Raw genomic sequence first — 13,556 nt, 5'->3', positions numbered from 1 at the left:
AGTCTGGACCCCATCGCCCTTCATACCAGAGACGCCCACCCCACTGGCAGGTGGTGGCAGACCTGAAGAATGAAATACAGGGACTGAAAATCCTTCTGAAAAAAGAGAAGGACCTGAACAAAGCAGGGGCAGACACAAACATGCTTTACAAGAACATCATCGAGGAGCTGGAGGAAAGGTTGGACTTGGAGCATCAAAAGAGACTGGAGTGTGAAAAGGAGATCAGGGAGCTGAAGGAAGAAAGTAAGCACCTGACTCCATCCTGTGAAACACAACCAGACATGATCCATTACTCCACCAAATCCAAGGAAGAGCTTGTGGGTGTTATTGCAGCACTGACAACAAAGCTCCAGGAGACAGCCTCAAGTGGCCCGCAGCTGGACCAAGGCCTTACAGCTGAAAATGAAGCCCTTGTGCAAACGATTAAGGACATGCAGCAAGAAAGTGCCAAACAAACTCTGGCATTGATGAACCAGCTGGAGGAAAAGACTGAAAGATGTCGTGAGCTGTCTTCCAAATTCACAGCACAAGAGGAAACAAATCACAACCTGCAGAAGAAGGTGGAGGACCTCCAAAGGGAATTTGATCTCCAAATGTTGAGTGCCAACCAATCCCAGAAACAGCTGGAGGACGTCACTCATCAGCATTCAGAGACATTCAGCAAGAACCTTCTTGAAAACCTGGCAGGTGAAGCTGAGAAGCTGGTTGCTGGTAATGAGTCCCTTGAGCAGGAGATGAAGGTGATGAAGGAGGAGGTCATCATCAGTGATCAACTGTTAAAAGCAGAGCAGATGGAGGTTTTGGAGAGCCGCTGCCTTGATCTGTCTGATGAACTCAAAGCGCAGGATAATACCAAAGAGACACTGAAAAAGACTGTGGAGGACCTCCAAAGACAAGAGGAAATCCAGTGTTTGAGAGCTGAGGGCCTCCAGAAAGAAATGGAGGAGGCCAATCAGACGCTGCAGGAGAGAGCCGAGGTGTTTGAAGGATTGTGCGAGCAAAAGAAGATCTCCACATGGAGAAAGATTAAGAAAGCCTTCACTCCCGACAGTCGTCGCCAATACAAGCATCTGAAGAAGCAGGTGCTGGTCCACATGTGACCACCTCAGCCTCTCCAGCCCCTCCCCACCCCGACCTCCCCCAACACAAAGGCAGTCACAGTGGAGCATATACAGTCTGGACTGGCAGAAGCTGGCAGGTTTCTGTCTGTCAGGACTCTACATGTGCTCCGGTTTATTCCCACACATAAACAATTGGACAGTTTCACTCAAATTTTAATTAAAAAATTAAAAAAAAACTATCTCAAAAAAAGTTGTGATATCAGCATTATTTCTGAGTTTTTGAAGGCTCTTCATGTCTTTTCCATTCTGATGTTTAAGACAAAATCAACAAGTCTGTTTCCTGAATTTAACAGCTGAAAGTCGAATTATCCAAATGCATGCATTGTCATTTATGAAGCAAAGTGTGAACTATAGTGTGTTTGAAGTGGTTGATTATTTGACCATTTTTCTACACTTTGTGTGTTTTCTCACACACAAACAATAAATCAGTACTGAAGGAAACACAATGGCCTGTTGTGCATTACAGTAAGTAAACAAGCGTTCACTGGTTTCACGCATTAATCAACTGAAACGTGCACTTCCTTTGTATTGACCGCCATGACCACACCATGGACAAATCTAATGAGGGTGGAAATGCATTCATCATTCCTGGGATTTTAATCTGTCTGTACTCAAACACTCAACATAAAGCAGGATGTGTCCCGACTTTAATTCCTGTGTTTGCTGGGCAATAAAAGCTGCAACCTGAGGTACTCTGCTCCTGCTGCCTCCAACAGCTGACTCAAAGTAAATATTTCCACACTGCTGCTCAGCATCACATGCTCACCTCGATCAGCCGTCAGAATACTGCATTTATATCCTCAAACCATATTCATCATAACACCAGCTGATTGCCCACACATAGGCTTACATCATTTGTCTCGGGATTCATTTAGCTTTTTTTTTAGGATGTTGCGTGCTGGATCGGGTCGTATTTATTTTGGCCTTGTAGAGCCAACCTTCAATTATATTGTATTGTTTATTTGCGAAAGTCAAGTGTTTCACGTTTCCGCCGTCACGTTTGTTTTGCGTGTACGTCATTTGGCTGAGTCTGCGCCTGCGCAGGTGTTGGCAGCCCTGTCATTAAACCGGGGTAAGGCGTGAGTATAGCCCTATGGTACAGCCACGGCATGCACTGTATGTTTCTGAAATCAGTGTATGATGTTTAGGCCTACACGCACAAAAACCGGATACTTAAAACCCCAATCAAAACCGGGATGTAAACGCACTCCCTGAACCTCCCCACACTGTTAAAACATATTATAGCCACTGTATAATAACAGTTTATAACATGACGGGTTTTATGTCCACAATTATGTTTTAAGAGGTTTAAATTATGTTTATGAGAGATATGTATTCACATTGAAACATTTAGCAATAGTTTAAAGGAGAGCAAAGTCCAGATGCATTTGAGGCGAAAATGGTAAGTGGACTATGCATGTCATGTTATGTTGTTGTTTCTCCAGCCTTCCAGCCACTTAAAGCACTCTAACACTATAACATTCACCCAATGAGACACTTCATGCACCGAAGCAGAGGCTGCTCTGGTTAATGCCCATCTGCTCGGCAGAACTCATCACATTCATGCACATTCACAGACTGATGGATATTCACAGAGGTCGAGGAGCAATTTGGGATTCAGTATCTTTGTCAAAGGAAACTTTAACATGTGGATAACAGGAGCGGAGATCAAGCTGGCATCCAGCTAAGACAGAAGCACCCCAAACAGCAAGCCAACAAGTCACCATACTTAGTTTTGGTAACAGCATTGCTTTTTCCTTTTGGCAGCGCCCTCAGAGAAAACATGATATAATTGTTCCATCAGTAGGCTCAGTGAAACGAGAAACATCTAAATTTTTTTTTCTTCTACAAATGCAACAATTTTGTGGTGTGTAAAGTATGAAGGCCCAAGTATGCATTCCAATGAGTTTATTTTGTAAAAGTCTTATTCATAAACAGCAAAAACAGTTTACAGTAGATTACAAACTCTGAAAATGCAAAACATGTTCCAAATACGAGCATAACAAAGATCGGAAACAAATCAAAAAGCATGAATGTACAGACAGAAGATGACTTAATCAGCAATCAAATTGAAAAAAATAAATAGGTCTATATCTTATGACAACAACCGTGGTAGCAAAGTAAAGGCAACTGGCACAGAGTCAAAGACAATGGAGTCTGGTGTCATCTTGAATTTACCTCAAAAAACCTTCACAGGGACAACTGGAAGGTTTAGACATTTCTAAATGTATTATCACTCTGTTTGTTTCCACTCATGATCAAATCAATCTTAAGTGTCCTTTAAAAGTTAAAGTGGTTCAATTTACCGTCAGGTTTAGACTCTGAAAAACAGGACGAGTGGATTGTTTATTCTTTTTCTTTCGTGTCCCACGCATACCAAAAATATCTAACTTATACTACCAACCAACGGACACCTTCAAAAAAGAATAATCAGGAGTACGACAGCAGATAAGAGTACAACATGCCACTTTAAAAAGCTTTGAAATATACAGTGATCTATTTCACAGATACACAGAAGAACAGATGTATCACTTTCCCATAAAAAGATGAGCTGTTACCTAGAGCAGTCCGAGTAGAATAATGTCCCTATATTCTACAAACCAAAATATACAGATATCGTTAATATTGAGTTACAATGTGTAACCCTGTTGTGCACAACACTTCATACATTTATCTATGTATTTCCATTCGTCTTTTTTTTTTTCCGATTACATAAGAGTAACATATAGGATGATGGGATAATGTTTGACAGTTACTGAATATTCATTTAGTCTCTCCTAATTATTGTAAAAAAAAAACAATAAAAAAAAAAAACAATTTCAAGCTACAACTAGAGTGGTCAGTTCACTGTAATACCCAACATATATCATAGATGGTAGGAGAGTATATATGCATTTGTACACAGTGACGGGTGATCATGAGTTATACACTGTGATACTGGAGGTATGCACAGCCCAGTATTAGTACTCATTGGTGGTAACCTACACTAAGTGTGACGATGAAGTATTGGGAAGGACACGAGACTCTCCAACCCACTTTTAATCCGGCCTTAATGGGGCATGTGGTGACATTATTTGTCACACGTGTGCAGAAGAGATGCACCAACACTTAATTGTTGTTGTGACACAGATTTCACAATGTAATGTAAAAATGACCTTCTGAGCATCTACCATGAGTCGATTTTCTAACACTCAGAAAAGTGACTGTAAGTGATGTCGTTCACCATTCTGAAGCACAAGTGTGTGAAACATACTTTGGATACACAGCTAGTGTCAGGGTTGTGGGTAGTGGTGAAACGGATCACGGTTGATCTACGGCTTGAAAGAAATGCGCTGCAGCCAAATGTCTGTGCACAGTGTCACTGTAGATGTGGTGGAGAGCTGCTGTACAATATGAAGTCAATTCAGTTCTATTAATAGCTTTTTTTGTGCACATTTTTCGTGGACTTTCACACAGAAATTGGCTGCAAAGCATCATTATTACAGTGTGTATGAATACTTTGAACCCAACAGTGCTTTGTGTTTTCTCTTCTACCTCCCTTGTTTTGTTATTTTCCTGCACTCTGTACTCTATAAATTCAGAAAAACAAACTCCTCTATACAGCACTGTGTTTGATTCAAAAACCTTACACTGTGCAGTCTAACACATCAGCTGTTCACCAATATATATATATATATATATATTTTTGTGTATGTGTGGCTGAGCTGAAGAAAAAAAACGAGATTTGTGATCCATTTCACCGCTGGTTGTGGATGAATACTGTTCAAGTTTTCAAATGTCAAATACAGGCCTTTGATTGGATGAAAAGATTTAATGTAACTTGTACATTCCCTTTGAAGTCTTTGGGCCACCCTCACTGCCTTTAAGGGGTTTAAACAGCTTCACAGATAAACGCCTGACATGTCATAAATTGGGAATACCTCACAAATCAAACATTGTTAGTCTGATTGGGCAGTTAGTCCGGTAGCAGAGCTTGAAATAAACTGTTATCACGACACCTAATGGTAAAAGTCTTCAAGTTCTTAATGCCCCTTCAATCATCCTGTATTATCTTTTACTTACCAAGATTAGTTAACAAGCATTACGAGTCAGTAGATAAGAAAGGTTAAAAATCTACCAATAAATCTTTATCAGTTTAGAGACTTTGACATTTTTGCATTGTCTGGATTTTTGGTCCAAACACTGAAAAAATGGTGTGACACAACGCCAAGTCTCATCCAGGCATCCACATGTGGGAGTGACACCAGGATCAGTATGGATGCATTTTTTGAAACACGCACTGGAAGTCCAACAGAGAGGCGATGGAGACGATGGCAGCCAGTAGATGGTGCTGATGAGAAATCAAATTGTAGATTCACGTCTCCAACGTCACGGCTACAAAGAATGATTTCCCTCGAACGCTTTCTTCATTTAATGTTCTTCTATGAGCAGCTGGTTCTTTGGGAAACAATCACAAAGACACACAGTTAACACTTGCATCAACTCAAATGTTGACTCAAGTTATTTAAATATACTCAACACTTGCACTTGCCCGAATATTAGGCCACCCCAATAATTACAAGACGACCCCCATTTTTAAAGACACATTTTGAAGCCCATTTCTTGTTGTTTGTAAGAAAACAAATTCCTGAATCCCACCTTACTGTCGGTGGTATTTTGCATGATGTCATTGTCGGGGTCTCCTCCCTCTGAGCAGCTCTTCTGGTCGTCGTCTTTACCGTCTTTCTCCAGGTCATCCTCTCCAGAGGAGATCCTGGATATTTTGGAGGATTTCTGCCACAGGTACACAGAACAGAAAGCAGGAAACAGTACTGAGTGTCTGTCAGAGCACAGGTAAGGCATATGTTTTCAAAGAGTGAGGTGCCGACGGAGATTAAGGGAGACGCAACATGAGAATGAATAATTCAGGAAAAACTACTTAAGGCCCTGTGTCCACCTTGTGTTTTACCCTGGCTGTAAGTTCAGGAGTGCTTCCATGAACTGTCGTGCGTTGTATGTCTGTCCTGTCTCTATGACAACGCCCGCTGTGTGACCGACATAGGCGGCAAAAATATAGGGAATATTATGTATTTGGAGAAGAACGTCGGTGACATAAACAGCACCTTTCTAAAAAGTTGAACGATTTTCAACTTGAACGCTTGGAGCCGCTGCACATGCGCTCGGAAAAGAGACGCTGCACTTCTTCTCTGGGCGACCACTGTCTGCTGCGAACGCACTGAACTCATTTAAAACTATTAGAAAAAAAACAAACGCTAGGTGGACACGGGCCAAACCAGCGTAAAGTGGATCGATATTTATAAACTCCAGAGAGAGAGAGGAGACAGATTCTGAAAAAGAGAAGAAGAAGTGATGTGGTTGGAGAGGTAAAAAAAACATGTCTGAAACACAAACACGCTGAAGTGTGTGTGAACACAGTGCTAGAAACATCAACGCCCGACTTCACTCTTTTCAGAAAGTCATTACTCAACAATGGATATATTTATTATCTCCTATATCAACGTTTATCATATTATACCTTTAAACCTTCTATTACAGATCCTACATATTCAAAGTGTCATTGCGTTCATTAGATTTCTGTTGTATGACACGACTCTCCTTGCAAACCAAATCTACCTGCGGGTAAAAAGAAAGGAAGATGAAGCTGTCGACTTTAAGATCATTAAGTCACGTCAACATTTAAAAACGACCTCACTGTAACCTGTAGAGCAGAAGGTATTCACTCTGAAAGGAATAACTGCAGTTGGGTTACATCCCCATTGGTTAGTGTGTGTGTGTGTGTGTGCGTGTGAGCGTGTGTGAGCGTGCCTCCCCCTGCCTGCTACCCTAAACTCATTTTATATTTGTAATTTGAGGCGACTTCAGTTCCCTTTCTCAAAACAAGCCCACTACGTATGTGTTTGAACGATGTGAGGACACACACACACACACACACACACACACACACACCAGCACACTGCTGCCCAACAGCGGCAGATTCTTTCGGATGCACATGTGCTGTACATAACGGACCCCAGTTGCTAGGCAACAGTGGTTGCTAAGTGAAGAGCAGGATGCGTGTGTGACTTTTTCAACCTGCTTCCATTTACAGCAGCGATGGCTTCAGCTCTCATACAGTAACACAGTGTGGCAGTGCTCGTGGGTCTGCAGCAAAAACACAGCGACAGAAGCTGCTTTCAAAACACAGGCAAGGTCAAAGGGAAGAGGACGCCACTAAGAATACAGTGAGGAACAGAGAGTGACATGACTGCTTCAATAAAAGATGGAGAAACGTCACACATTATTAGATTCATCAAAACATCCCTCGACTGACAGACTCAAAAAACTCCCCCCCCCCCCCCAAAAAAAGGAATAAACTCCTCTTTTTATCATTTCTGACTTCACGTCAACTGCTGGCCTTTCTGCCAGTTTGTAGTAATCAAACAGGAGAGAGGAGTGTCTCATGCTTAATGACACATCAATCAAATCTTGCAGTGGTGTAGACTTCCACAGCGACAGAGTGAAGATAAACAGCAGTGTGATCCTTCACCACAATGACAGAGCACAGTCTCCAGTTTAAGCAGTGATCCTGCATCATCGAGCATGGTCATGAAACAGACTGGGAGGTTCGCCTTTAATCAGACAACAAGTTGTAAGAATAACTAACTTCACGTTTGTGAATCATGAAACCACAAGCATGACTCCAGAGGAGCAGTAAAAGCAACGTCTTCCAAGGCAAAGACCAGTTATCAGTTATTCATGCCAAATAAAGACGCTGGAAATGTGCTACTCAAAAGATCACCTTCATGCTTGTTATCATTGTGGGAGCGTGTTCAATTCCATTAAAAAAAATTGTCCCTGCTTATTGTTCAGTCTCCATAGGGTCTCCACACTTCTAAATCTCCTCTGATTAACATTATTGATGGTGAAGGGATCTGCTCTGTACACAGCACAAGAAGAGTCCGACACACCACTGCTTATAACAGATAATGTTTCTTCTTTGCTGGATTCAAAAGGAATTAAATGGACTTAAGTTTGTGTTTTTCTTTTCTAGCCTTCTGACTATTCAAAGTGCTTTTACACTACAGTTCACACACTGATGGTAGATGAACCACCGACGAGGCTTGCTCGAGGACACGAGGGCTTGGCTGTTCTTGGATGAGTTAGGGAGGCTCTGAGGGAGAGCGTTTAGGAGCTGCTGGTCTAAATGATTTGTCTCTGCCACGTGTGTTGGTATGTTCACCAGCGGGACGCACGGTACCTTAGACGCAGCCGTCTTTTTCCGTTTGGATCCAGTCTTGTCCCCCTTCAGCTTTTCCTTGTCATCCTCCTCATCAACAAAGTCACCCTCCTCCCCCTCGCTGCTGCCGTCAGCAGCGTTCCCCCCCTCCTCTGTTTCTGATGAACTCTGCTGTTGGATGGCCTGAGAAGAAACGAGATAATAATGTTTTCATGTGACATTTCAAGCAAAGGCAACTCTTCCACCTGCACGTCTTCTCTCTGCTCCTGAGACGTGAGAGACTGCCCACTGACCTGATAGCCTGTGAACTTGACTCCAGGGTTGTTCTCGATCTCCCACAGGCCCTCATTAAAGCCTTTTCTCTTGTTGGATTTGCCAAATTTGTCTTTATACTCTTTGTAGGGCAGAAGATCCTTAGGGCCCAGGAAAGCACTACAGAGAGGAGAAGAGACATTTACAGCTGCTGCTGCTCGCTCAGGAAAAGAACAACACGTTTCAAGAATCAAATTCAGCAATAACCGATATATGAGCAGAACAGAAGAGCTACCAGGCAATAATGAATGCACTGTGTGTGTTAAACTAGAATAACCTCTAACATACCCATCTGTGAATGTAACGCTTCGATGTTTTAAACACAGAGAGACAATTCAGTCTGAATTCTGATACTAACTGAACGTATAAAAGGTCAAGTATTCATCTTTAATGACTTGATGTGTTTGCAGGTTTTATGATGATTCATTGTTTATAAGGTCGAATGGGCCACATGCTTACAGTCAGACAAACTCCTTCTGTGGATCAGCTTTGTTACATTTGAAAAGTTGTTTAAATCTTGAGTCAGAATAATCGTTATAACTTCCCAGGTACAGGGTCAACTTTCACAATCAAGCTTTAATAAAGGTTAAATATTGCTCCAAATGAAAAAGAAGAAGAACTGTAATAGACTGGCAGTGGTTGAACAGCCTTACTCAAACACAAACAGCTTCAGGTGGCAGCCATGTCAGAATCTATTCAATCCTGCATGCTGCAGTTGTATCGCATCTCCATCGAATCTGTATCACTGTTAGTGTTTCTGTATATATATATATATAAAAGGTGCCTACGTTTCATGGGTGCCAAAGAAGAAGATGGGGTACTTGTTGGCAGGTGGTTTGACAGCTCCTTCTGGAAGCTCATCAATCTGAAGGACAGAGAGAAAGAGACTGTTACTGAATATTTAAAACACTCATTTTATTAAAGATTGATCTATTACCAGTCATCTGTTAGATTTACCTACATCACCTTAAACGGTGGGGTTGTCACAATAAAGCCTGGATGTAGGTTACCTCAACTAAACACAATCTAACTTGTTAGGAGAGGTTAAAAATGGAGCCTGGCAACGTGCAGCACTGTACAAAACAACAGCAACACACAGGCATGATAACCCATGTGCGCTACTCCATGTGATGCCTCACTAGCTGTCTGCTGCTGGTTAGTCTTAGTGTGAAATAGGCTCCATGATTTATTACAAATAAGAAGGTTGCATAGTAGCGCTGAAAGAGGCGCTGCGGGTTACCTGAGGTCAACTGACTCCTTTATTCCCTATAGTCTATATTTGACAGCTCCATGCAAATATATACAATTTAAAAACACGTGTTGAACTATTTACTGGACATTGCATGTTAAACTTAAAGTAAGAGCTGAATGGAGACATTGGAATAATGCGTAATGTAGTCCCCTAAAAAAAGGTTACGTTCTTTCCCATTTCTAACATGTCTTCATTTTGACTCAACCTGGAGGAAACAAAGGCTTCCACAAGACGTTTTGCTTTGTCACAGACGGATAAACGCAGAACTATTGCGTTTGTAGAGTCAGCCTGGGCATAGCTCGAGGAAACAGAAGCATCCCTCCTGTTCCCCCAGCGAAGCAGCGGCTGTATTGTGTAAGTGAACCCCGCCTCCCTTTGCTCCCAGCCCGGCCGCATCCCAGACTCACCCTCGCCGGCCAGTGCGGGTATCCCTTCATCTTCGCGAAAACCAAATCTCCTGCCTTGTACTCCCGCGGCCGTGGTCGAGCCATATCTCCTGGATGAAAACGGAGCTCTGAAGTGACTGTACTGATCCTCGGCTGTTCTCCCCGGGGCCCTCAACGCAGGGCGAAATTATCGACCATCAATGTTTTTATATCAAGACTGCAGTTTACACAGAAATAAATAATTAAAAAAACGCGGAACACGGGGCCTGAAAGAGGTCCATCCTCTTACGCACACAATCCAGCGTAAGCGTAATGGAGAATGGCTTAAGTTGCAGCAGGGTACCTGTAAGACTGTCAGAATGGGAAGAAATCAAACTTCCGCTTCCGAAATAAAAGCAACCCTGACGCACATCTGATGTGTATTTAAGACGTTGGATTAATTTGAAAAGAATACACCAAACCAATATTCAAACCAAGAATTAAACACAAGTTGGCCCACTGTTTTTAATCTACATGGAGCTGTTAAAAAAAAGGCTATGTCATGCTGAAAAATCAAACTTCTTTGGTTTACGTGATAGGCCTACATGACAACATTTTACAGAATATCACCAACCACTGCACATTAATAATCTTATTAAAACAGAGCTTTAGTTTGAAGTTGCCTGTTTTATTGGTCATATCTAAAAGTAATGACATTTTGCATCCACTTGGTGGTAGCATTTCCTAAGGTATGTTGGCAAAATGAGGAACTCGATTCTTATCGGAGCCTCGCAGACAAAAAAGTAGGGTCAGTGACTTATTGACTAACCTCCTGGACTGTAAGCAGAAATTTGCTTGGAAAAAAATCTGGATAAAAATTGAGTGAAATTGTGGCTGTTTGGGTTCAGACATGCAGCTAACCGAGAACTATACAGCTACTACTCCCACAAGATCTTTCTGCCCTATTTGATCAGAAATCAGTCTGAATTTGATGATGTGCAATTTATTTCAAACGCTGACATAATCAATAGATGATTCATGTAGACACTAAGCATGATCAACCACTAAAACTAAATCCCTATGGTAAACATAGGTAGCATCACATATGTATGCTCTTTTTTAAGTGATATTTTGAGGCCATTTGTTTTCCATTATTGGACAACACAGCTGAAGAGAGATATAATGTTGGAAGGAGAGAGAGGAGGGCGGAGGTCGGATTTGAACCCCATGGCTGCTGCAACTAGCAGTACTGCCTCTGTACATGGGATGCTGACAAAACAGTTTTTATCTGGCGCCCTATATGTATGCCTTTTAAAATGTACTCTTATATTATAATAATATTATTATTATTTTATAAACTTTGTATGCATTTATTAACTGGCTGGTATAGACCTTTAATTAGATATTTATTAACTCAGACTTTCAAATGCATTGTTTCAAGAAGTCTTCCAGCAGATGGCAGCAGGAAACAAGAAGGAAGAGGTTATTTTAAACGTTTCGGTCTGCTTGATGTTAGCTATACTGTATGTGATAACGCATACCAAGCAGTAAGTACAAAGTAAGTGTATTCTTTTCTGTAAATGATCATTGAAAAGCCACGTCTTCAGGCATGGTCATTTTCTAATTATCTGTTTATTCATATCAGTTTGTTTGTCATGGACAGTACATAGAAATTGTTACATCTTATTACAGTGCAACCGATGCAATGTATATATAGGACCTCTAGTCATAACTAATTTGCAGTCCTTGTCCCTGGTTTAGCTTTTTTTTTTTTTTAAATAACACACACACTGTAAAACAGACGTAAATACTGTAAGACAGAAATGTTTCAGTTAAGCAGCAACATAGATGCATAAAAACAAACACTAAAGCACACAGACATGCAGATTGATTATAATGACAAAAAGTAAGAATTAAGACCAATAACTGCAGTAACAACTGGAAAAACAAATGAAAGAAAAAATCTGCATGTTTTGCATGTCTCTGTGGCTCGAGGTCCTGATGGCATCTGCACGGCAGGTGGCAGCAAAGGCAAAGACAAAAGCAGTTCTGCTTTGTTCTCGTCTGTCTCCTGCAGATGTTCTCAGAATTCTGAGCCGATGTCATGTACTTCTTCTCCAACATCAGGAAAGCATTAGACCAAAACGGTTACCTGGACTCCCTCTATCTCTGCAGCTATTCATCTTGAATACATCCTCTAGTTTTTTTTATTCATACCTCTCAGCCACTAAGACCTTAACAACAGGTGGTCGGATAAAAAGAAAGATATTTCTGTGGTCATGTTGTCAGATGAAGCTTTTCAGCTAATTGAATTAGTCTGGGTAACTGGTGTTTATCGTGTTCTTTAAGTTCTTTTAAATTCCAAAATGTTCTAAAACTTTCTGTTTTCCCTCACATTGTGACTGCTGTTCATTGGTGCACAAAACCTGATAAATTTGGCTTCTATGGCTGCCAGTAGTGCACTGTCAACTCCCATGATCCTAAATAGCAATAGTCATAACAATGCCTGCGACCAGCCACAGCACTTCACGGACATAAAGCCCCCCTGGCACGCTCAATTTATCATACATTTTGCACTTTCACACTGTTCGCAGAAAGAACTTCGTGTGGCATTAGCGTTAGTTTGTGAAAAGGCCCCCTGACACCCAGCCTGATGCACCTTCCACGGCTTGCATTCATGCCCAACCTGAAGGGAAAGGCGAGGAGAGCACCCCGGCACACAAATGTGAGCAATTTGGTTTGCGGCTGACACCCGGCGCTCTGAATAAATGATCTAAATGCTTGCCAGAGATTGTTTTGCCACTGCCGCCCCTGAGCAATGACACAAGGGGGGGGGAGCAACACTCCCCCTGTGGCCCTATGATGGCCGGCCAGGATGAATGTAAGGAAATGAGGCAGACATCCAGTAAATAATAGTTGCCATTGTGCCCCTTGGCAAGCGGCAGGCTGGAGGAGGGCTTGAGGGGAGGGGGGTCTCGCCATGATATGCCAGGGCCTGACATGGCACCCAGACCCATAGCTGTCACCCCTGCGGAAACATCACCCTCGCCTCCACAATTTGTGCACTTAACACTTCAGTTGGCACATGACAGGTGCTTATTTCCCCGCACTGGCTTTCCCCTCGCAGTGATGCCTCTGAGCCCAGGGCACACACGGCATCTGGTATGGATGTCTGTCCGCGATGCTCCACGCTGTAAAAGTGTGCGACTACACTAGTGATACTTCACATCAGCTCACACTGCCTTTTCAGCCCACTGAGCATGGCTGTAGTGTGCTTCAGTAGCGTGTGT

At 42.1% G+C, this 13,556-nt stretch overlaps 1 protein-coding gene across 1 annotated transcript; it reads right to left on the bottom strand.

The window, feature by feature from the left end:
* Positions 1-4,805: 4,805 nt before the first annotated feature.
* Positions 4,806-10,619, bottom strand: hdgfl3 (HDGF like 3). The gene is made up of 6 exons (XM_079339593.1): positions 10,309-10,619; positions 9,438-9,514; positions 8,631-8,769; positions 8,359-8,520; positions 5,760-5,894; positions 4,806-5,558 (listed from the first exon to the last, which is right to left on the bottom strand). Exons 1-6 carry the CDS (start codon positions 10,390-10,392, stop codon positions 5,532-5,534), a joined length of 624 nt encoding a protein of 207 aa, XP_079195719.1. The 5' UTR covers positions 10,393-10,619; the 3' UTR covers positions 4,806-5,531.
* Positions 10,620-13,556: the final 2,937 nt, after the last annotated feature.

Source organism: Symphodus melops (genome assembly GCF_947650265.1).
Source record: "Symphodus melops genome assembly, chromosome: 3".
In the NCBI taxonomy this organism is placed as follows: domain Eukaryota; kingdom Metazoa; phylum Chordata; class Actinopteri; order Labriformes; family Labridae; genus Symphodus; species Symphodus melops.
The sequence above is the reverse complement of the archived record's forward strand: the minus strand, read 5'-3'. Positions and strand labels throughout refer to the sequence as shown.